The sequence below is a fragment of the Cnephaeus nilssonii genome (assembly GCF_951640355.1).
Source record: "Cnephaeus nilssonii genome assembly, chromosome: 15".
Classification (NCBI taxonomy): Eukaryota; Metazoa; Chordata; class Mammalia; order Chiroptera; family Vespertilionidae; genus Cnephaeus; species Cnephaeus nilssonii.
This window is the reverse complement of record NC_137086.1, coordinates 41,031,306-41,057,578: the sequence shown is the minus strand read 5'-3', so window position 1 is coordinate 41,057,578 and position 26,273 is coordinate 41,031,306. Positions and strand designations below refer to the sequence as shown.

Sequence of the window (26,273 nt, the reverse complement as noted above, 5' to 3'; positions counted from 1 at the left end):
TGAAAGAATCTAGATGGTATTAAGTAGTCCTTTTGTTACAGATAGGAAACAAAGATATGGAGAAAAATGGGGACTAGCTCCGATTTGCTGTGTCATTGCAAAATCCAGAACACCTTACTCTGTCCTGTTAGTTTTAGAAGAATGTTATAGAATAAAGTCTTCCTGCCCTCCCTAGACTTACTCTTCCTCCTTCCCTTTTTCCAATATGTCTGTACATAAGTCCCACATGTTCCCCCCGCACCCCAACCCAATGGTGCATCTCTCATGGGGACCACATTAATTTTTAAAAAGTAGACAAAGTTTCATTAACTCAAAACTGTCATCTCTACTCTCTATATACCATGCTAACTATGAATGAATGATAACATCTCTGTAAGCACTAGTTTTCATCTGCAGGTGGTAAAATCCAAAATAATATTTTTGTTAAGCTAGGTATAACAAATCCTTTTATGTCAACAGCATTTTCCCACACTTGCTTCAAATTTCCTTTTATTTTGTGGTATTATAAACCCTCCCTTTCTCTTTCCTGCCTTAGTAATTATGTATGACAATATTTCAAGTTCTTCCCTCTCTCACAGTGTGCTTATTATATGTCTGAAACCTTAACCCACAAAATAAATCTAATTAAAAGCAAAGAAAATATAGTCCCCCAAGAAATGGTTTTGCTAACATTTTGCTCCAAGTTAACAGACCGAGTCACCAATCAAATGTAAGATTTACCTTAATGTGATTTAGTCATTTATAAAATTTCACCAACATCAGGAAATTCCATCAAAATCATCACAGAGTAAACTAGCAGATGGATCAACATGCAAAGTTCAAGGCTTAAGTGAAAATAGAGAACTATTAGATTAAAATGATCGACAGGTCAAGGTTGGCAGTAGGGCAGAAATAGGAGAACTACTCAAGGAAAGATGAGCATTTTTACGACAGGGAGGGGCATGCTTACCTATCTTCTGTTAGCTTCATTAGGGTTGTTCCTTGAGTAGAGAAGACAATAAAGGACATTCTTAGCTGTGGGCTGGAAAGGAAAAGAAATTCTATTAGGGCCAATAGAAAGACTGTGGAATGCCATTCTCGTCCAGGCTTCCTCCCTGCCCTGCCCTTTATATTAAGGCTGCCCAAACTGAGGACCTACAACCCAAGGGGCTTCCATCGTTGGTGTAAGCATTTAGCCAGCAGCAGACTTGAAGCTATGGACCAAAGAGAAGACCCATGTTGTCTGCCTGGAGACTGCTTCTGATTCAACACCACCACTCAGTGAGTGCGGATTATAAGGAAGAAAGCTAAAATTCATCATGGCCTGTGCTCTGTCTGAAGAAGTGTGTCCCTAGGAGAGGACTGGTCTGCATGGTGTCTACAAAAAGGGGATCTCAATAGACAGAATTTGAGAGCGTCTCCGCAGTCATCTGGTGTACCCTATAAGGAAGAGAGTGTCTCAGATAGTTTGCAGCTAGTTCCCATCAGCCATTAAGATCACATGTGAGCTCCTTTTGCTCTGAAAGTAGGATCACCATTAGCTTTTGATTTCTACTTGGCTTCACAAGGAGGTTATCTGATAAGGAGAGAATGTGCTGATGGGCCACAAGCATATCTATTCCAGTTGATAGTTATATTTCTCATTAGTAATTAATATGTTGGCATGATTTTTATACGGCAGTACTTAGAAGCTTTGTCAATGAACAACTGACAAATTGTACCTGTTCTGGGAGTCAGAACAACCTCTCAGCTAAGGACCAAATATGCTTCTGTCTGCAGGATGGACTGTCAGACTGCAGGGCTGTCGCTGGGTGGCCAACTGGTTCATCCAATAGCACCAACCTATTTCTTCACAATGCAATAACCTCCCAAACCGGATCTGGCCCCAACTATTAGAGCTCTCACTTCCTAAATGTTTCTCAAACCTGTCCCTCTTTTTTCCCCCCCACCTCTTAGCTTTAGAACTTGACCTCAGTTATCTGACCACTGCAGTTATTGCCTAGGGATGACCCCTTATCTATCATCATTCCTTGTTCCCCTGCCCCCAGAATTATTTTCCAAAAATATAAATCAGATGTTGTCAATCATTTGCAATAAAACCTCTAATGGCTCCTATTGCTTCCAGGATGAAGTCTACATTCATTACCTACCATATGTTTGAAGCATCTTTGGAAACCGTTAGCACGGTATTTAATGCTTGGTAGGAGCCCAAGCAATACCTGGTGTATTGAATATTGGTTTCGTGAAACAGACTTAGGTTCTCTGTGCATGACACCACGCTACCTGTTACTACCTCACCGGTGTTGGCCCAGCAGGATACCATGTCCTAAATAACAATAACAATGATCATACTAATTATGGCCAAACTTATCAAGTGCTTACTATGTGCCCGACACTACTGTTAAGTGATCTGCCAGTATTATCTCATTAAATTTAGAACAACTTTGTGAGATCAGTACTGTTATTGTTCTTACTTTTCACAAAAGAAAATTGAGACCCTGAAAGATAAAGGTCACACAGTGGGAGAATGGTGGATTTGGGGCTTGAAAGCAAACATTCTCATTCTAGAACTTGGGCTCTTAAGCGCTATAGGACACTGCCTCCCTTATAGAGAGCTCAGCTCTTGGAAAGAATACAGTGTAGATGTGGAAAACGTAGGTCTCCAAGAGGCCGTTGGTATATGAGTCTGGGCTTAGAGACATACTTTTGGAGTTCTCAGCATACTCAGCATGTGAGTAAAACTGTTCAAAGAGAGTGTCAACAGCAAGGAGGAATGTGAGCCAAATTTAAAACCAACATCAGCATTTACAGGCCTGGCTCTGGTCAGTGAGATGAAAGGAGAACTGGAAGCCAGAGGAAGAGAGAATTTCAAGAAAAGATAAACCTGACTCAAATGGGGCTCCTCCATCCAGCTGAAGAAGCTGCAAGGCGCTCACTGGCTCTGTCCTCTAGGGCACCATGTAGTGCTTTGGCGAGAACAAGCAGCTGGAGGGTGGCTATAGCAGCCAGCTGGCAGTGAGTTAAGGGATGAATAAGAAGCTAAGTGAAATAAGCCAGTCAGAGAAAGGCACGTATCACATGATCTCACTTGTATGTGGAATCTAATGAACCAAATAAACTGACAAAATAGGTCCAGAGACATAGAAGCATGCAACAGACTGAGTATTTCAGAGGATGGGGGGTGCAGTTGGACTAAAGAACTTATATGCATATATAAGGAAGGCCTGTGGAGGAGGCAGGAGTAGGTAGAGGGAGTTAATGGGAGAAGAAAAGGGGACATCTGTAATACTTTCAATAATAAGGATAAATTTAAAAAAAGAAGAATATGGAGACAGAGCGAGTCTTTAAGGATATTTGAGTGAGAAACCAGGAAGATATGTCAGTATTGACAGGAACACATGACCAAGATATTTGTTGCTTCTCCTTTTTAGACGAGGGGCAGTAGAGATTAGTTTGTGTCTATTAGAGATTAGTTTGTGTCTATTAACAGTGGAAATGGAGGCAGGGAGAATGTAGAGAAAACATAAAAAAGAAATAAAGACCTGGAGGAGATTGGAAACAGTGGGATAAAATGGACTACAATGCAGGAACTGGCCTGAAACAGTGGGGTACTTGAATCTCAGAGACGGTGGGAAGGACATGCATGCATCTTGTGATAATGCGTGGAACTTGAGATAATCAGTTGTTTGCTATTCTCCAGGTTCCTGGTAAAATAGTAAGTGAGGCTCCTTGCTGAGAGTGATGGGTGTGAGGTGTAGCTTGGAGGCTTAAAGAAAATGGTGAAGTTAGACTCACTATTAGGACAACGGGAGGGGGTTGGAATAAAGACAAATAATAGGACTTGAAATTTCAAGGATCTCACTGAAATGAGAAATGATATACATATTTATACCGTTATCAATCACTGTTATTGAATAAACTTCCCCTCTGCAGTATCAGCTGCCTAGACTATTTATTACAATGATAAATAAAAACCAGTTATCCCTTTTCAAAATGTATTCACTTACACAAAATTATTGACTGATCATATACAATGTGTCAGGCACTGTTATGGGCACGTGGGCTGCAGCTATCAATGAAATAGTCTCTCCTGCTTGGAGTTTGCATGACAGTAATGTCTTGGTGCCACACTTGGATGGGGCCCATAGCCAGGGAGGACAGTGGAGATAACCAGAGGAAAGTGCCTCGAGGTCTGGGTTAGGTCATGTCAATGCTCCTCAGTTTCTTTATCTATAAAATGAGAGGATTGGATTAAGTGGTCTCATAGCTCCCCTAACCCCTCCCCTCTAACTTCCTTTGATTCTAAGATACTGAAGTGTCTGGAATTGCTGAAGGAACTGGCAAAGAGAAGGGTCTAGCACCCACTCTAAATTGGGTGCTGGGCTAGTTGGTTTGCACATGTTTTCTCCCATAATTTTTACATGCAAACTAGGGTTCAGCCGAGTTAATTACTAGGGTTGCACAATGGAGCTTAGATTCAAATCTACATCTGCCTAACTTCAAAGCTTTTCCCAGTAGACTCCTCTGCTTCAGGGGGAACAGAAGGCCAGAGGGCAGAGACATAGCAGATACTGTCTGGAGGCGATTTGTTTTCTATCACTCCACAGGATCAATGGATAAAAGTGCAGGAAAGGATATTTTGGCTCAATGACAAAAAGACCTTTCTGGAAACTGGGATTGTCCAACGGGCAGCAGTTTCTCACCAGAGCTATTAAAGTTGAGAGGGAATGCCTCTTGGAATAGATAAGTTGGTAGGTTGTTCCTTTCAATTCTAAGCTTCTAGAAGTCTCTTAAATATTTTGCATTTAATGCCACCTATGTATCTGCTTCTTTCCTTTCTCTCGACTTCCCCCCATTCAACTCTCTCCTCTCAGCATCTGTTTTTCTCATTCATCGGGGTGTAGCTGCTTCCTGCTGCAGCTTCCAATTTTTGGTATCACAGAGAGGACATCTCCCTCCAAACTGGCAGGCAGGTACATGTTGAGATTGTTAACTGAATTTGGAGGGAACATGTTTGTCATCACCCTGATCTGAGAGAAGAACTGTCTTCCCATGATAAAGAACTTCATTCAAAAAGTGTATGGTTACTCATATTGGCTGGAAGACTTTACAGAGGCCATCAGCAGGAGAGGAGCTGCTTTATATTTTTATTTTTTTAAAGTTATTTTTAGAGAGAGAGAGGAAAGGAGGGAGGGAGGGAGGGAGAGAGAGAGAGAGAGAGAGAGAGAGAGAGAGAGAGAGAGAGAGAGAGAGAGAACATCAGTGTGAGAGTGAAACATCAATTGGCTGGCTCCTGCACACCCCCCTACCAGGGATGAAGCTGACTGGGAATGGAACCTACAACATTTTGGTGCATAGGACGATGCCCAACCAACTAACAGAGCCACTTTGGCCAGGATGAGAGGAGCTGCTTTAGAATTTACAATTGGAAACAATTTTACCAAAGACCTTGACAGCTGGCTTCAATGAAAGCTATTACAGTTGTTTATCCCAAGGAGGTTGAAATGGCCTCCTTTCCTTTACTAGTGGGTGTCTATACTTATTGGAAAGTGGGACCTCCAAGGTCCCTACAATGTTTAGAGTGATGATGTTCAAAACTGCATTGTCCTCTCTTGGAAAGCAGTGTTGAGAATGCTCAGAGAATTCTACCTGATAGGGCACGTAGCTAGTTTGCCCAGGAACGAGGGAGTTCCAAGAATGTGAGACTTTCAGTGCTAAAACTGGAAAAGTTCTGGGCAAACTGGGATGACTTGATCACTTTACATATACCTATACTCCCTCCTACAATGAGCCAATGGCTCCAGCTTGATACACTGTGCAATATATCGTTCTAGAAGAATATATTCTTCAGCAAGAGAGGGACAAGGTTAAAATGTTGGTTTTTCAATTAAATTGGGGTCCTCTTGAAAACATGAAGCTAATAGTCTAATATGTGGCAAAGATAAAAACAAAGTCTCATCCAAGATCTGAGGATCTACCTTTGCCAAAAAGCATCCCTGAAGTAGTAATTGGTAGAATAGCAAATACAGGCTGGTTTTGCTCATGGCAAAGAACTATGCATGTGTTTCTCACCTGATGAACTTATGAGCCAACTGTTCCACAAAGTAATAGATCTCATTCCAGTGGTGCATCACACTTCCTGATCTAGGAAAACAAAAGCAGACATTACTTAATCAGGTATTCATTTGTCTTTACCTTTCATCATTTCTCTTCATATTCTATTAATTGATACTGGACCTATCTATTAACTGGGTTCATTCACTGAAACTTCTGTAAGTTTGGAAATTATCTGAAATGGTGTTTAGACTTAATGTTAGAGTTCTTAAAATTTTTGTTAAAGAACTCTTTCACTGCACTTCCCACTCCTTCCCATTCCCATGCCACACACTCATTCACTAAAACAAACAAACCCAGGGCTCAATCAGACTTATAGGATAGTTTCAAATCTTTAAGAAACTGTTATTTTTGTGTGTTATTTAAATTACTCCTTTGATAAGGGAAGGAAAACAACAGCAATTCAGTTGAATGAGATTAGCACAAATTAGATGCCCCAGTGGACACAGAGGTAAACAAATCCCCCTCCTCAAAAAACAATCCAATTTCATTTATATATATAGAGGCAAATTTTCCAAAGAAAATGTTAACAAAATGAATCCACAGGAATCCAAAAGAATAATAATTGATTAATTGGCAAAGTTTATTTCAGGAATGTATTGACAGTTTGATATGTAAGGAAATCTAATGTAACTAGTCATTCTAATAAGTAGAAGAACAAAAACTACACAGCCTTTTATTTATTAAAAAGGAAACCCCTTACTGGAGAAAGAGGGAAATATTCTCTAGGGCACATGGAATTATAGAATTTTAAATCTGGCAGGGGCTTCTTTATTTCTCAAGGTTGACTTCTGTTTTACTACTATTTATTACAGCTTCAATTTAGCTTATAATTATTTCCATAGTACACGTACTCAATTTGTTGCAATGACTTCATAGTAGATTTTTCTGTTCTAACCCACTGTTTTCTGAAGCTATGATCTCTCTCTCTCTCTCTCTCTCTCTCTCTCTCTCTCTCTCTCTCTCTTCTCTCTTTCACTTAAGGATCTATTTCAGCTGAGCTCTGCATTTCTGCCTATCATTCTAATAACTGTTGAGGTTAGAGTTTGTTCCTTTTAGTCTGGCATTTTCTACTGCAAACATTTTCCACTGGTTTCAGATTAATTTCATTTACCTTAATTTTTACTTCTAGAGAGTTATTTATGACCATTTTCCTTTGTTTCAGACTATTTAAGATGAATCTGTGCAAAGTAGATCTTATACTTTCCTGTTCATGGTACAAAATCCCTAAAAATTCTCATTGAATGTATTCCAGCTCTATGAGGAGAATTTATTTTCCTCTGCCCCTCATCTAGGCAGATATGTCTGTCTGATTTGAACACAAATGATAAAGTACAATTCTACAGTGAAAGACTCCATATCATAAGGATATCTCACTTTACCCAAGTTAATCTATAAGTTCAATTCTAGGAAAAAAAATTGAGAGGATGTTTTATGAAACTAGAAAACTGACTTTAAAAATGAAATGAAGATTAAAGGTCTAACTGTCATCAGGGCAATTGTGAAAATGAAGAGCAAGATTAGAAAGCTTGCCCTATCAGCTATAATGACCCCATATGTAGAATACATGACATAACAGCAGAGCCAATGGGATAGAATAGAGATCCTAACCCTCAACCTATGTGAGGTCTTGCTATATAGTGAAAGAGGTGATTCAAATTGAGGAGGAAGAATAAGCCTTTTAATAAATGATGCTATGACAATGTATTTCTAATTGGAAAAAACTAATGGATCACAATTTCATACCAAATGTAACCCTGGATGTATGAAAGCCTAATAGGAATGACAAACCTTTAATACCACTCAGCAAATTATAGATTTTTATGTCATCAGGTTAGTGAAGGGTTTCTTCACCCAGATGCAGGAAGTAGGAATTAGTTTTTTAGAAAAGGATATTTTGACTCCAGAAGTATCAAAAATCCTGAATTACAAAATATACCATAAACAAGTTCAAAGACAAGAAAAGAATGAGGGAAGATTGGTCTGCAACACATATAAAAGGCAAAAGTTTCAAGTCCAGGATATGTACTAGTAAATAATTGGTACAAGTAAACATTTCAAAGGCAAATAGAAAAATAGACAAAGGATCAGATCAGGCAATCCCCTGACGGATGGTAAATCAGTATTTGAAAAATCATTCAACTCTTCTAGAAAAGTAAATATAGAAATGCATAGAGAATGGGCAAAAGTAGGTTTACAGTTATAAGTGAAACAGAGTTCATTCTTGTGCTGTTATTTAATTATTGTACTATTTATTTGTATTACAACTGTAAACCTACTATTTCCCCAACCCTGTATTTAAATACTTGTTTGGGAAAGAGCCAGCAGTTTCATGTGGCAGCAGCGCATAGAGTAGGGGGTGAGAAGTTGGGAGATGGGGAAAGAGGTCAGTGTGGAGAGAGGGATGGGGCCCCTCCTGTCAAAAATAAACCTTTCCAATAAACCTTTTCCATTCCAGTCTCTAAGCTTTTATACATATTCCCTCTGCTTGGGACACTCAATATCCACACTGGCAAACTCCTACTCATTCTTCAAGACACAACTCAGTCTCTGCCTGTTGCCTTTGACAACAAAGATGGGGCTCATTGTCCCTGCCTCCTGCATTCAGAGCACAGTGTATGTCTCTCAGTCATCAACCTCTGATATTAGGTTGCAATCACTTTTTTTTGTGTCAAGCTCCCCTTGTGGGGGTCTTAGGGATATTTACCTCTCTAGCATCTATCTGTTTATTGAGTGGATGAAAGAAGAGCATGGAGAGGAGAAACCTCTATTGCTCATGGAAGGTCCTGATCTTTGGCCAGCTGGACATCACCTCTTCCTCCCTCCCAGAGTTTGGTTAAATACTCTGGGTTTGGGCTCAGATGACTTCAGCCAATTCCCATGACCCTATGTGAACCTGAGGAGCCTTCACATCTGGGCCAATAATTCTAGAGCACAGCTCCTTGGCAAATGCGCCTACTTAATCATCAGTGATAGACCTCTGAGCTTCATGGCAGCTGAAAGTCTCCTAAGAGCTTAATAAAACTGCATATATTACCCTTGGGCTTTTAATATTTTGGAAATCCTCATTCATTAGAATCTCAGCCATAATCCTGGAAAGCCTTCAGTTATATACTTTAAATCTCGAAAACTGGTCCCGCTGCTCTTCTTCAGCAATTGGGTAGAGATGCTCTGGTCCTGAGGGTCTGGTTAGAGTCTCGTGGATATGGCCCAATGCTGTGTAAGTGCCTCAGAAAAGGCAACAGATGACTGACTATAAGTCATGATCCAATCCAGAATTCTGTAACTCCTTTCCATTGGAATCAAGAGATTTCCTTGGACACTGGTCATCTGGGTCCACTTCTGAAGTGCAACGTTGTGCTTTGGTCCATATGACCAGGATAAGTACTACCTGAAAGTTTGGTTACTGAGAGGGACTGTAAGATGCCTTTTGATTTGAGAAAAATCCCCATACCTCCCCCATCCCGAGTTTGATCAGTAGAGAAGTTGTACATTGAGGGGATTATACTGGGAGGGGAGGCAAAGTGCTGGTGAAATGGGGACTTGAACTAGAATGGAGAGATTTTCTTGACTCTCAGCTTAAGGAGCAAGTGTTTGGAGTCAATCTTTTCTTGGTTTACTACTTCTTTGTTTCAAGCACTAGCTCTATTTCACAGCCACAAATCAACTTGCATTCCTTTATTTATTAAAAAAGATCACCCCATAATCATTCACTTTCTTTCGTCTTAAAACATTTCATTTTCACTATTCTTTTGAATAACATGTAAAATTTATACAATTTTGGTATCCATCTGATTTGCTGGTGCTAGATATAGGGAAAGAGTCAAGAAATATACTGGGGTGTTGAGAAAAGTTTAGATCTATCCGGAAATCTTTCTCGTTAATGGGTAGGTAGTTTCTCAAGAAGAAAATGAAATGAGGCCTCCAAGACAAAACTACAGGCGAGGAGGTATTGCCCAGCTTGTTTCACTCTGATCATACTTGCCCCATTCTAACTCTGATCATACTTGCCCTATTACTGTTGAGGTTTGTTTCATATTTACACATGATCACTCTTTACACAATTATGTAAGCCTCGACCAAAATATAACCCCTCTGGGACACACTTGAGATGTACATAGCCTGTTCCCTCAAGCATTGAGGGTAAATATAATCTCCTAAGATTCTGGGAACCAAACTGGCTTTGTGCTCTCTGGGTTACCATGAGATCCCAAGGGGCCTCAGCTACTAAAGGGGCAGAGTATAGGGTTATCTAGATCTGCACCTTGGACTTCTTCTAGTCCTGATTACTGAGCCTTCTTAACCCATGCTCTGTCTCCCCCAAGATCAAATCACCCCATGGAAAAGGAAAGAGCCCTGATGGGGATGCTGCTTATATTTCTTTTACCCAAATCTCCAGGAGCAAGAGGCTTGCTTGCCTGCCTGGTGCCACAGTCCTCTCCTCTGCCTTACCACCACCCTGGACTCTAATTACCTCATCCCCCGGGCCTCTGGCACCTGCCCACTGGCACCTCTATCAGCCTCCTTCCCTTCTCCCACAGGGGTGGATATGCTGGGCCTTGGACTCAGTTTGGACTTTAGGTTAAAACACACGTGCATCATCTGCACTCTGCCTTGTAAACTGATTTTCTGGTTTGAAATCTGCCCTAGTAGCTAACTCCCAGAACAATCGATCCAGGGTGGTGTGTCCATGTTCAGACCCTTGGCTTCCTCTCAACCCCGAGGACCTAAGTGGACTCCTGGTCACAGCCAGAAGTAGGGTGTGGGTTGGGGAAGTGCAGAGAATGGATCCAATTCCAGCATCTCTCCACCCTACAATGTGTAAAATACCTCATTTATCTGCCAACCAGTTTAAGAGTTAATGATCTTAAAAGCCCAGCTATGGAATCCTGATGTTCTCTTCAGGTAGTAATGGCTCTCCCAGCCATTGTGAATGAAGCTCCAAGGAAAAAATAAAAACTCTTTCATAACCCAAATATAAGTGGTACTGGGAAATGTTTCATTGGACTCTGTTGTGGATTGGTTTTTTTATAATTTGTTTTAACACACAATAGCTGAGCAAACTATAGCCACAGAAAGTTGAAATGCTCATTTTAGAAATCAGTGGATGTGAAAGGTCCCTGATATTTGACTCAATTAAATCCTACCTCAAATATAATTCTAGCCCAATGGGCCAGCTGGCTAGCAGGATGGTGTAGAGCAGTGGTCGGCAAACTGCGGCTCCCAAGCCACATGCGGCTCTTTGGCCCCTTGAGTGTGGCTCTTCCACAAAATACCACGGCCTGGGCGAGTCTATTTTGAAGAAGTGGCGTTAGAAGAAGTTTAAGTTTAAAAAAATTTGGCTCTCAAAAGAAATTTCAATCGTTGTACTGTTGATATTTGGCTCAGTTGACTAATGAGTTTGCCGACCACTGGTGCAGAGGATTCAGGTCCCTTCTTGGCATTTTGTGTCCACAAATATAAATCTCAACAAAACTTGGAATGCAAGTAACCTCCCAGGAATTCTGCTTGAACACAGTGTACAGAGTTCTGTGCTGGAAGATTCATTCAGTATACCTGGGTCTATTCAAGATCAGAGTCAACACCTTCCCACACCTTCTGTCTTGGCTTTGAGGACTTCCCGGGTCATAGGGAGGCAAAGCCATCAGCCCTCAAGAAGGTCACTGCTGGGGGAAGCCCCAGCATTTCTTCCGTCTTTTTGTTTTTAGATGCTCTCTCCAGTGTTTGGAACATGGTAAGAAGTCAACAGCCCTAGCCAGGAAGCTCAGTTGGTTATAGCATCATCCTGATATGCCAAGATTGCAGGTTTGGTTCTCTGGTCAGGGCACATACAAGAAGCAACCAATGAATGCACGTCTAAGTGGAACAACAGACCTCTCTCTCTCTCTCTCTCTCTCTCTCTCTCTCTCTCTCTCTGAAATCAATAAGTAAAATATTAAAAAAATAAGTCAACAAATTTTTGTTTCATTGCATTCACTGTGTGTTCCCAGTGAGGGATTTTTGCATTGCCTTCAGATTGCCATTCAATTACTTCCAAGGGTCTAATATGCAAAGGGTAGAAGAAAAATAAGATCTCTGAGTCTCATTCTGATTTGTTTTCTGAAATACATTCTTTTGTGTTTATGTGAGTTTCCAAACCTCCCTGTGGTTAAGCTCCTTAGAAACACAGGCTCTTTCCATTAGCCACACGCACAACCAGAGTCAAAATCAAGTGGGCCTAATTGAGTTTAAACTGTTTCCCCTTCTTTTGCACATGGGTTAGAATAAAATGAAAGGGAAAAAAGAGAGCCCATAGTTGGAACCCTCACCCAGGAATCTTATAAATCTGGAAGAGCAGAATTGCTATAAGGGAGGAAATTATAAAACTGTTAGTCCCTGCTTTTCCTTAGCCCCACCTGGCTGAAGGCACTGATGTCCTCAATAACCCTCCCAGGTCCCCAGCTAACCCTGAAGGGTATGGCAGCCTCGGGCACCACTAAGGGGACCAGCAATTAGTTCTGCCATGAAGGACCCCAAGTCCATTTGCCCCCTCCCTCCACTCCCCGGCTTCTTTCTTGGTCTTCCTTCCTTCCTCCTAACCTCACACTGCACGCTAACTGGCTGGAACCCTAAACCCAGCCCAGGCCTTCAGCCCTAACCCTCCTATTACTGTCTGGGGTCATGGCCAAGCCTCCTTCCTGCTCAAAAAGCTTGACCTCAACTCTTGCTTCCACTCCGACTTCTTCAGATACCAGTCCAGACCCAAACCAAGCCACGAAGCACTGTACTTTGAGTTTGAGGCTACTCACCCTGCTCCTGCCAGTGTCAGGCAGACCCCAGGCCAGGGTGCCCTGCCCACCCTACTGACTTGTGAGGAATCTCCCTTTCAGTCAATCCAACAGATGGCTATGGAAAGAATGACTATAGAATGCAAACTATTAGTGATTGGAGAAAGCAGTTTGGTGGGATGTTGCCAACATTTTGAAAAAAAAAAAAAAGAATACACTAGAAATATCAGGATACATTGCATACAGAAAGTATACTATGTGAAATTTTTGGCCAATTATGTGTAAGTAATGTATAAATACTGTGTCAGGATGTAAACTGTATTTTTTCAAGATCAAGAGGATATTCTAGCAAAATACAATCTCCTTTCACCTCCACTAATTCCCCTTTTTCAACACACACACAGACACAAGAAAGTCTAAAAATATTTTCTGACATCTATTGGTACTCTCATGCAAATGCAACACAAAATTGTTATCATTGTTGTTAAAAAACACACAGAAAACTGGTTAGCTGCCCAAAGGTGTTTCTCATAACTGCAATGTACACCAAGACGTGATAAATGAGACCCACGGCTCACTAGCCAAAGCCACCAATGTGATCTATGGATGACCACCAGGAGACCACGACCAGACAAGGGAAGTCAGAGGCCCCCTTCACGTGCAGGCCCGAGGACACAATAAGCCTCCCCCCAAACACGCATCTGTAAGAGCGAGAGAAGCGGGTAGGAGCAAAACTTAAAAAGACAAATTCACTGAGTGTTTAAATTCTTGCATTGGACTAAGATTTCCAGTTTGGAAGAAAGTTGCTCCCTCTCCTCACCACACTTGCACCCAGCAGGAAAGTCTTTCGAGGATAAGCTAAGCAGCTTTAACTTATTTTCTATAAATTTTAGTACAGTGGGAATAAGTTTTTCTACCTTGAGACATTTGTATTTTTGATTACTGTATTTCTCCATACTGGATTAAAAAAAATTCTGGGTTAAAGTTTATACAAATCCTAAGAGTCTTGGGTAGCTATGACCAAACTCCCCCAGCAATGTGGGACAATGTACTCTTGAGACTGCCCAGACCAGCAGTTATGAGCACCAACTGGCTGGCCGATGTGAGCTCAAACTCCTATTCTTCCACTTCTAGAGTGACATCTGAACAAGATGTTTCACTTTTAAAACTTCAGCCTCCTCCATTACGCAATGGAGGTAATAGTACCTATCTGCTAAAGATCGTTTTGAGGATTAAATCTAATGTTTATAAGGTGACAAGCATCCTGCTTGGAACACAGTGACCTCAGTGCAGGACTTGGTAGCTGCTGGAACTCACGTCCCACCCTCATGACTATTTAACCCTCGGGAATAAGATTGGAAAGACTCATTTTCTTACCCTTCACCCACACTCAGGATTAGCTCCTGCTGAAATACCTGTACATTTACTAAGTGAATATAGATTTTCATTATAGTTTTTATGTGGATGCATTTTATTTATTACTAGAGGCCCAGTGCATGAAATTCATGCACGGCAGGTGGTGTCCCTCAGCCCTGCCTGCACTCTCTCCAATCTGGGATCCCTTGGGGGATGTCCGACTGCCGGTTTAGGCCCGATTCCTAAACCGGCAGTCGGACATCCCTCTCACAATCCAGACTGCTGGCTCCTAACCACTCGCCTGTCTGCCTGCCTGATTGCCCCTAACCACTCTGAATGCCAGCCTGATAGCCCCCTAACTACTCCCCTGCTGGCCTGATTGACGACTAACTACTCCTCTGCTGGCATAATCATCCCCAACTGCCCTCCCCTGCCGGCCTGGTCGCCCCCAACTGCCTTTCCCTACAGGGCTGAGGGGACTGGGGGACTGAGGCTGGTTGAGGTGGGGCTGAGGGGACTGGGGGACTGAGGCTGGATGAGGCTGGGCTGAGGGGACTGGGGGACTGAGGCTGGATGAGGTGGGGCTGAAGGGACTGGGGGACTCCAGCTTGATGAAGCGGGGCTGAAGGAACTGGGGGACTCCGGCTGGATGAGGTGGGACTGAGGGGACTGGGCGCTGCCATCTTGTGGCTGTGGGCACCGCAATCTTGTGAGGGTGTGGGCAGTCAACTAGCATATTTCCTCTTTATTGACTGTGGGCCCAGCCATCTTGTGATGGTGTAATGGTCAATTAGCATATTCCCTCTTTATTAGATAGGATAAGCCACTGATTTTTTTTCATATCTATTGTTCATTTGATTTTTCTTTGTTTTAAAAACATTGAGTATCAGTTAAGAGCAGCTACATGATTAGTAGAACCCAGTGCAAAATGAGAACTCAGGGCCTTCCTGCACAAAAATTATTAAGAATTTAAAGATGGTGTACGCAGAGCATTAAACTGAGTGCAGGTCCCTGGGCAACGGCTGACCTTGGTCCCAACATTCTCTGCCCATTTTCTATTGGGGTGCCAATGTTTTCTTAATCCAGAAGTCAGCAAACTTTTTTTTGTGGAGGGCCAGGCAGTAAATAGTGTAGGCTCTGAGGGCTATGTGGTTGCCACGGCAACTACTCAACTCTGCTGTGGTAACACAAAAGTAGCCATTGATAGTAGCTGAACAAAATGGGTGTGGTGGTGCTACAATAAAATTTTATTTACCAAAACAGTCTGCCAGCCATAGTTTGCCATCCTACGTCCTGGAGAGTCACTTTCTTTCAGTGCTCCTCATGACAAGATAATATAAAAATCTAAAATTTTTTTTCCTAGTAGCTGAGGGTTAGTGTACTTTGGCTATTCATTTCCTGTTATTTATTGCTGAGAGTGTAGACTGGAAAAATTGTGCCTTGGGATATATAGGGAGGCATTCTTTGTGACCTAATAAATATTTCATGGGCATTTGAAAGGAAAGTTTATTCTCTGTGGGGTATAGGATTCAAAATATATTTATTAAATCAACCTCATTAATTATTATTCATATCCTCTGTATCCTTTGAACATTTAAGTATTCGGAGAGATGTGTTTTTTTCAGATTCTGCTGAGGAAATAACTTGGTTTCATCTTCAGCATGCAAAGTAGATGTGAGTTACTGTAATATGTTTCCTAAATACTGAAGCATGCTTGCATTCCTAGGAAACATTTTAGTTGGCCTTGATGTATTATTCCTTAGTACACTGTTAGTTTTGCTTTGATTATATTTGATTCAGATTTAAGTTTTTATACCAATTTGGTCAGAAGTTTCGCATCTGAATGTGTTACCTTTGGTAGATATTGATATCAGACATATGCTAGCTTCCTAAAACAAATTGGGAAACTTCAACTCTTTCTATTTTCTGGAAGAGTTTAACTAAGACTGAAATTTTCTGTTCCTTGAAGATGTGCTACAACTTTCCATGAAACCACCTGGTCTAAAACCAAAGGGCATACTCACAAGAGCAAACTAGTCCTTCTTCATGTGTCTGGATTGAATTGGGGGAGGGCAAAACCAGAAAGATGCCTGGTGTTCATGGACTCACTCTTTGGTGGTGAAACTGCCCTTCAACTGCCCAGTGCAGCTGCCTCTGCATGATGCTGAGGCACACGGCGGCAGGGGCACAAGGGGATGGTTCTCATCCCTCTTCCTCCCACTCAGAACTGCAAACTCACTTCCAGATTTGGCATTATTCTTGGGACTCTTCTAGAATCTTCCTCTACATGTTTTTTTTTACAACTTGGAAGCAGAGTTGAAAGTAGACCTTGGCTGACCTCCTTCAAATTCAATCCATCTGCTTTGTTTCTGGTGAAATTTCTCACAAGTGTGTTACAGGTCAGTGTCCTGTCCTTTGTCTTTAGACCTGAATCAGGATCCCCCCAGTCGCCTCCTTAAAACTTTCTGTTTTGGGGGAGGGGAGCAGTTTTAGATGATAGTGAGGGAGGCAGTGAAGGAGAAGCTAACTGTCTATGTTCAGCTTTTAGTTTTTTGTGTGTTTTTTTTCAGAAGTCAGAAACAAATTTTCTTTCTCATCTCCCAGAAAGCCCTTTAACTCATTCAATTTCAGTTTCTGCATTTATGATTCCCTGAAGACACAGCACTTCCAAAAGTCAGCAATGCCTTTATTTTTGCCAAAGCATATGGCCCCTCTCTGTTCTTTCCTGCTGGATCTATTTATAGTAGGTTCAAATATAACATAATATTTAATGATTCAGCAAACTGATTTTTGAATGCCTGTTAGGTTCTTTAGAATCTATAAAGATTAAAAATTATAACTCAACATTTATTGAGTACCTACGAAGCATCAGGTATTGTGCTGAGCATTTTATATTCATTTCCATTTAATAATAATTGCTAGCATTTGAGGAGTGCATAGGCCTCTGTTCTGAGCACAACAACCCTATATTATAATTCGATTAGCTCCCCTTTATAGATGAGGAAACCGAGTTCACAAAGAGACGAAGTAACTTGCTCAAGGACACACAACTAGTAAGTGGTAGGGGTGGGACTTGAACTCTGGTGGTCTGGCCCTACTGTCCATGTTCTTAGTCCAAACACTAAACTCATAGTCTCCTTTCTGCTGTTTAAGCCTGGGCTCTTAACACCTATGCAACACTGCCTCCCCATGGAGGGTAATGAAATGTATATAATTCATAGTGATGGGTGCTAAGATAGTGAGAAGGACTAGAGATTTTCCACAATTATGGGAATTTGGGAGTGGGGATACCAGGAAAAGCTTAAAATTGAGGCACTTAAAAGGAATCAGGATTGCTGAGCTGGTTGCTTATTTTAATGGAATAAGGTTTACAAGGACTTCACCTGTTTGGCCTTCAATCCTCACACTTTTTGTTCATTTTATAGTCTTTTATGGCAGTTAATAATCAAGATGGCCATATAATTTAAAATCTAAACTGAGATACTTTCAAGAATAAAATAGGAAGCAACTAATAGCTATACTGGGACAAAAAGCATAGACCAGGAATGTCCTCAATCATACATTTGTCTATTTATGGTTAGATTATGGCTGTCCAATAGTATCTTGTAATCCCTTGGCCGTACATTATTACTGTGACTGGTGTACAGTTACAGTTAGAATGCTTCACTTTTATTGGCTATATAATTTCCTTAAACCTGATATCTGTATTATCTTTTATGTAGGGAATGATAGCAGGAAGACTCTGATTCTGATCACAATCCTTTTGCCACCAAGATATTGGGAAAGTCCTGTGCCAGGTGGTTCCTACAGCTACTTATAATTGAAACTGCATATGGTTGAGCATCCGAGTTTGAGGAAAAGATGCTGAGGTCACTAAATATGACCCAAGGACAACAACACCAGAAGTTATTCATCTCCATTTCTTGATAATGGACAATCTACTGCTTATCTGGAGATATGGGATGAGAGAGTCTGAAAAGAGAATGAATTTTGAATGATGTGATGTAGAGAGGTGATAATTCCTTGTGTGTGTGTGTGTGTGTGTGTGTGAAACCTCACCCAAGGATATTTTTCCCATTGATTTTCAGAGAGAGTGGAAGGGAGGAAGGGGGGGAGGGAAGAGAGGAAGAGAGAAATATCAATATGAGAGAGACACATTGATTGGTTGTTTCCCACCCCCACTGGGGCCAGGGATCAAAATTGCAACACAGGTATGTGCCCTTGACTGGGAATCGGACCCATGACCCTTCAATGCACGAGTCAATGCTCTAACCACTTAGCAACACCAGCCAGGGCAAGAGGTGATTATTTTTAATTTTTATTACCTCAGGCAGCCCACAACTAGTGATGAAAGAGCACCAAGTATTAGTAATCATCTCAAAGGGTAAGAGGACAATTATGTAAAGACAGGAGTAGTCATGTAGGGTATTATAGCTAAAGGCAAGAGAGGATATGGGTTAGTTCATAGTGTGGCTTTATTGGAAACCACAGAGTGTGGAAAGAGATAAAGCTAGGGAATATACAGTGGCTGTGCAATGAGGTTCTTGAGTACCTTGCTAAGAAACAACCTTTGAGGCAATAAAAGAACCATTGTCAAATACATTGTAATGTTAAAGATGTGAAGGTTCTTCCAAAAACTTGGAAGGCTTTCCTAATCAATAGTAAAACTCTTGTAGTTGAAAAAAATTAAAGAGCTTTGGCGGTGTTTCAAGATTAAAGGGTTAGGGAAAATAATGTGAAGATTAAATCTGTGTTCTAAAAAGGTCAATTTTGGTATGGGGGGGGCGTGGCTAAGAAAAGACATCAAGAGACCAATTTAGAGAATGTTTCAGTGAACTGGATGAGAAATGGCCTGAGCTAAGAACTAAGGCAATGATGAGGCAGAGAATGGGGTAGACACAGGAGAAATGTGGGAGCAGATAGGATCAGGCAGTATGAGAAAGGATTACTCCCAGATCTTCTGCTTAAGTGGCTGGATTCATGGTGATGTCATTCACTGGTTTAGCTTATTCCTTTCCAAGGTCTACAATTTCTACTGGCCTAATTATCATTAAAGCTTCCTCCTTCCTCCTGCTCAGATGTAGTTCTGGGATGCTAGGAACCAGCATCATTGGCTTGCCTTGCTCTACCCTGCAGTCTCTCAGTTAGGGGTTCTCAATTGGGGTGGTACCATCTCATGGAAGGGTATTTAAAAACAAATGTATAGGCATTATTTATTGGTTATCTCATTGACCAAGAAGGCTAAGAACAAAGCAGATATCATAAAGATAAAGCATCCTGCAGTAAAAAATTGTCCCACCAAAAATGCCTACAGCACTCCCATTCAGAAATACATTTAGTTGCAGCCCAGATTCTCAAACTCAGTCTGAATCAGCCTCTGCAATATCCAGGCATCCTCTTGGCTCAGCTGCTGCAGTTCCAGGGGCTGCTCTCCCTTCCCAGCCTCTCAAATTCCCTCATATGCCACAGACTATGGGCAAAGAGATTCTTAGCTTTCCAATACATTCCTGTAACATGAAGGTAGCAGGGAGGCATGTCTGATCTCCATTTCTACCTCCCATTTCATCTAATTAAACCTTTGCCCACTGCATTGAATGTTTCATCTAAAGTATGGGAGGAATGAGGAAGGGAGGAAAAGAACAGGAGCCCTCACTGCCTCATGGGTGGATTTGAACTGTCATGTCTAATAGTAATTCCACCTTGATAAGGATATCTAAGACGTATAGCTCCAAACGGACTCTTTTCTAGAAGAGTCTTACCTCTTGACCCTCTCATGACTATTCCCTTCTAGCTCACTCAGGCCAAAGCAGTGAATAATTACATGCTTGCAGTAGAGCAGTGATGGGCAACCTTTTGAGCTTGGTGTGTCAAACTTCGCCAAAAAACTGAGCATAACTCGGGTAGTGTGTCACTTTGAGGAAAAATCTAACTCCAAGACTCTAGTCGCAAATGTTTCATCCTCAGGAGCAGCAAATGTTTTATCCTCGGCATGCGGCCGCGTGTCATCAGAAATGGCTACGCGTGTCAGTGCTGACACGCATGTCATAGGTTCGCCATCACTGCAGTAGAGGCTTTTGATGCCCACCCATGTCTGGCTTTCCTCTCCATTTACATACATGGAAGGATGACATTATTTTCATCTTCTTTCCATGTGACTAGTTCTGACCAATGGGCTGTGAGTGGAAGGAGGCATGTCACTTCTGGCTGGAGCATTTCATTGCCAGCCAGAGACCCTCTGGCATTTTCTTCCCTTCCAGCCTAGGGAAACAGGCATTGAGAAGGAGTCTCCACCAGCCTGACTCCCCGAACATCTAATGAGCAGTCCCCTGCTGACCCTCATTACATGTAGCTAGGCAAAGTTGATAATTGGGTTGTTTTGTGTCATTGAGATTTTGGGGATTGTTTGTTACCACAGCATAATCTTACCTACCCTGATTGACACAATGTTCTTTTGCAAGTTAAGATTCTTTTTATCTTTGTGCATAGATCACGAGTCAGACTTGGGTTTGAGGTTGAGTTTCATCACTTAGAGTGACCTTGGGTAACTTTTCTAAAACTCAGTGTCTTCATGTGTCAAATGATGACTGTACTGACCTTATGTGGTTGCAAAGAGGAAATGGGATCATACAGGCAAAGCACTTACCACAGTGCCTGGAAGCTAACAAGGGCTCAGTAAATGTTACTTATTATTTCTTCTTGGTGTTGATCAAAACTTTTCTCTGCCAGCCCCCTGACCCAAATCCCCATTGTAGCCTTTAGCTTTGGCTGCCTGGAGTCCTTCTAATGTCCTTCTGCCTAAAAAGTAAGAAGTCTGGGACTGCTTCCTGCCTTTTTTTTTTTTTTTTACATCCCTTGAGGCTCCCACAACAGGGCATTGCTTGCAATAGGCATAGTGTTACCCATGCCTTTAATAGATTGCATATTTGTTATTGGAATTGAGAAGATATTTATGACAAATGAGTGAAAGAATATGCTCAACCAAATTGAAAAAATCTAATTACTTTTTTTCATTATGAACCTGGCATGTCTGAGAAACATGTCAGAAATGTTCAAATATTCACTTGGTCTTTTGTTGGCGAGTAATGGCTGGGAGAGGTGAAATCTAGTCACTTGGTCACACATAAAAAAGACAAAACATTCTAAATTAGCATAAAGCAAATTTGCATTTATGTGACAGCCAAGTCTCACTAAGGGATGCCAGAGTTTGTTCCTAGACCACTGGGAGTCCTTTAGCATTTGGAGATAATTACGGGTTATCTTAGGACGGGTGCCTTCCTCCAACACTCCTGGATTCTATTCTCAGCTGGACACTGAGTGTTACCAGGTCTCCACAGCTAAGGAAACTGGAGCTAATTACTTGACTGACCCAGACAGAAACACAAAACAAAACAAAAACACTTTGCCTTATTTATTTTTGACCCATATGCCAAACCTTCCAACCTGTAGGCAGTTCTAACAACTATTACCTGGTTTGATAAGTCCTCTCCAAACTTAGAAGCTAATTGGAGGAACATTTACAACTAAATATAGAATCCATCTCAAATACACACACACACACACACACACACACACACACACACACACACATTCCTGGCCCCAGAACACTTTTTTTCCTTACAATCATTATTGTAGCATTTTAAAGGTGCCTTCTAATGAACTCTTGTTTTCCTTATTCAGAGCCAAGGTCACATTTTCACTACTCAAAGTTCTCTTCCAAAGCATACCTGAAAACAAGCAACATCGGTGTGTTTTTATACATCGACAGAGTTGAATTGCCCTTCTCCATCAGGTTCAATCTGAACAAATTACTAATTTATTTGACCTTTAAGTCCATCATAATAATCCAATCCATCCCTCCAGATCTTGGAAGCATCTTTGTGAGTGGGGGGTGGGGGGCTGGGAGGGTGGAGGGCAGGGGATTCGAGTCCTAAAGCTTTCAACCAAAGACAGCTGACTTAAGAGCAGAGTGGTAGTTCTTCAACTAAGTATATTAATTGCGTTATACACCACCATTTACTGGAACTCTGATGCAGGGATTTTTAATTCCAGGAACTCACCCAGTACCTCTTGTTGTATTGACATGTGCTTCCCATTATGATCCAACTGCACAGTGATGAGTGGAAAGAGCTGGACTGGGAGTTGGGAGCAGACATCGTCTCAGCTGTCATGATCTAATCCTAGATCCTTGGGTAGGTCACTTCACCCAGTGAATTGACAAAGGTTGACAGTTTTCTCATCTGTAAGTTAAGGACAGTAGTGCTTGTCCTAGCTACCAAACAATATTGTCTTTGGCACATCTGGGAGATGGCATACGTATTGGGAAACTTTAGTTCTGATTCGAAAGATTTCTTTTGTAAGTTAGTAGTTGGGAATCCAGAAGGTATTTTCCCAGAAAAACAATAGTATACCTGGTAGTGAGATTCCCGGCCGAATGTTATAAAAATCTGTTTAATGACCATGGTCCTGAAGTATAACGCATGGTAATGATCGCTCATTACCGCCAGGGGATCATTCAGTGGTGGGTCCTGGGCTTGGAACTCTGAGTGGCAAGACAAGGTCCCCTTGTGTGGGGTTAAGGGAGAGAGAAAATTGGTGCTGGATAAAAAGGAAGTGGCAGAGGGAGGGGTACAGAGGCTCTAATGACGAAGGAACACCTGGTAAGCCTGTGGGGGGCCTTTACAAACGTAGGGATTTATTGGGTGACAGGCTGTGGCTTTAGCAAGTCCTATAAATAAAGCTATTCAGTGCTCACTGTCACCCTCCAGCTCACTGTCTCCTCCATTCCTTCTACTCTCCATGCCACCATTCTAGTTTTGAAGTTTTTAGGGCACACATGAATATAGCCAGCACTTTCCTGAGTCCCACAATGAAGACTCCCCCTTTTTCCATTTAAATGATGAATAGCTCTCTATAAAACAGACCGATATATGACACATAAATACACAGTGCAGTAGCAGAAGAGCCCTGTGAGAGGGAGGAGAGGTACAGTCATGTCTGTGTATTGGTCAACGGAGTGCATTAATCTTAGCGGACCCCCTGGAAGACTTAAAGGAAGCTCCTTGACTGTTTTTCTCTGGATAAAGGCCTTTCAACTCTGCCTTTTTAAATCCCTGATTGAATTTCCAGCAATCTACTTTTCCTGACTGTAACCAGAAAAGCATGTTTAAATGAACATGAAATTCCATCGGTATAAAGCCTTGTGAAGCTCAGTCCACCAACCCCATCGCCAAAGCCGCTAATAATGCCCTATTGTGTTACTGTGGTAGCCTAGGTTATCATTATAAAGTCTTTTGCTCCTGGTTGAGAAAACATGACGTTCCATTAAATGTATAATCTGGGTTCCTTCCAGGCCAGAGATGCATCCTGCTTAAAGCTGAAATGAGCTGAGATTCAATGTTATAAAAAAGAAGAGAACCATCCACTGGGAAAAGGGGACTTGAAGGGTGGGGAGAAGAATGGTGAATTCAGGGCCCTGTGACCCACTGGTTTCAGCCTGAAGACAATGTCTTGCTGGACAAAGGACCTTAAATGCCCAAGGGAAAAACAAGTTAGCATTCTTCCTCTTTCTGCTCTGCTGTGGTTGGGTGCTGGACAGCACTAATTGAGGAAGTTCTTATCTGTTAAGAGAAGACCATGTCTTTAGGGCTCACCCAGGGGCGTGTTAGCTATCACTACCTTTTGGCCTATCTTCTGGCTCTGGGCTCCACAATCGGAGAAATTCGCCTGGATCCAGATGGCAAGCTAGATCTGGGCTGGGAATCAAGAGCAGACATCGTCCCAGCTCTGTCATGATCTAATCCTAGGTTCTTGGGTAGGTCACTTCATCCAGTGAATTGACAAATCTTGAACAGTTTTCTCATCTGTAAGTTATGGACAGCAGCGCTTGCCCTAGCTACCAAAAGGTAGCTGTCCTAGCAAGCTTTTCATTCAGCACCACCATATCCCTCACTTCGGGCAATAGGACAACTAAAGGAAGTCAGAGGGGTCCAGGCAAATGTAAAGTAGGTACCTGTAAAGGTTTCCCCACAATTTGTTTCCCGAAGCATTTTTGGGTCCATAATGACATGGTGCATTTAGAAATTTATTCCAGGATTTTATGTGCAATAAGCAGCATCCTCTACAATGGTGAGAGGCTCAGAGCTCAGCACATTAGTTAGAGATCCTCCTCACACCTGAAATGATTTTTTAAAAACTCAAAGTAATAACTTATTTTTGTTGAATATAAAAGTAACATGTTCATTGTTACTTTTGAAAATTCAGAAAAAGCATAAAAACAGAATTCAAAACTATTCTAGAGAGAAATACTATTTACATATTGGGTAAATATAGGCATTTGCTAAGCTTTTTTCCAAAGGTAGAATCATAATGTATATAATGTTTGGTAATTGCATTTTCACCTAAGAGTATATTATGAGCATTAAATATTTTTCCTAAAACATCTCACAAATATGCATAGTAGGCATTTATCATGCCTTACTTAATAATCTCCTGTTGTTGAATATTTAGTTAATGTTCAGCTTTATTTACAAATAGCACCGCCATGAACACACACATAGGCACTTCTATGTGACTCTTGGATTTTTTTCTTTAGGACATGGAATTGTGAGATGGAAAAGAAGAAACCTATTTTTAAAAAGCATCTGATACATGTTGCTAAATTATCTTCTTGTCTTCGCTATCCAATATGGTAACCATATGTGGGCTATTTAAAGTTAAATTAATTAAACTTAAATAAAATTAGAAGTTCGCTTTCTCAATCACACTAATTGCATTTCAAGTGTTCAACAGCCATATATGGTTAGTAGCTACCATATTGGACAGCACAGATAAAGAACATTTCCAGCATCACAGAAAGTTCCATTGCACAGCACAAATCTAGAAAGACTGTACAAATTTATATTTTCCCTAGTAAAATATGGCAGTGCCTACTCTTACAAGTTGGCCAACACTAAACATTGTTATTCTTTTTTTAAAAATTTGCCTCCCTGACTGGTTTGGCTCAGTGGATAGAGCGTCGGCCTGCGGACTGAAGGGTCCCAGGTTGGATTCCAGTTAAGGGATGTACCTTGTTTGTGGGCACATCCCAGTAGGGGTGTGCAGGAGGCAGCTGATCGATGTTTCTCTCTCATTGATGTTTCTAGCTCTCTATCCTTCTCCCTTCCTCTCTGTAAAAAATCAATAAAATATATTTTTTAAATTTGCTAACTTAATACAAATTATATCTTATTTTTTCCTTTCTTTGCTTACTAATAAAGTTGAACTTTTAAATTTATTTGCCTTTGATACATATTTTTTATGAATTATTTATATAGTAATCTTATTTTTATTGCGATGATCTTTTAAAAACTGCTTTTTATATATATTTAAAGAGTAACTTGCATTGCAAAAGTTTTTGCAACTGGTTATTATCTTTTATTTATGGCATTTTTTCACTTATAGAAACTTAAAATTTTAACATATTTAAATCTTTTTATAGTTTTCTCTGTTGTTTCTGCCCTGTTTTAAAAACTCTAAAACTAAGATTATAGTAATATTCATCTAAAATTTAGTCTAGTTCTTTCATCATTTTATTTTAAACATTTAAATTTCCAATCCTGGAATTCGTTCTGATGTGTGGTGTAAAGTATAAATAAATATAGCCTTTTCTTTTCCCATGTCATCAACCATTGTTCAAGAATCATTTATTTTAAAACAAAAAATTAATTCGCACTGATTTGAACTTTCTCTAAATGCTTACATATCCTTGGAACTATGTCTTGATTTTCTACTCTGTCCACCTATTTTTCGGCTTTTACCATTCCTGTTTTATTAATTTGCTTTATAATACATTTCAATATTCAGAGGTATAAGCATTTCTTCATTATTCTTTTCCTCAAAAATGTTTTAGCTCTTTTGCCCTCCTCTCCCAAGATAAACCTAGACTTATTGTGTTAAAGTCCTCTCACCACCAAAATAAATTCATTCAGAACTTTGATTGAAAACTCGAATTCAACTTATAAATTGATTTGGGGAGAATTTATTACCTCTACAGTATGGACTGGAGTACAGTATCTCTAC

General features: G+C 40.9%; 1 protein-coding gene across 1 annotated transcript in view; it reads right to left on the bottom strand.

The window, feature by feature from the left end:
- ANTXR1 (ANTXR cell adhesion molecule 1) overlaps positions 1 to 26,273 on the bottom strand; it is a 215,106-nt gene that overhangs the window by 186,783 nt on the left and 2,050 nt on the right. Inside the window, exons 2-3 of the mRNA XM_079792527.1 lie at positions 6,052 to 6,123; positions 950 to 1,021 (exon numbers count right to left, since the gene is read on the bottom strand). Coding sequence (XP_079648653.1) covers positions 950 to 1,021; positions 6,052 to 6,123 — 144 coding nt within the window. The remainder of the gene's footprint in view (positions 1 to 949; positions 1,022 to 6,051; positions 6,124 to 26,273) is intronic.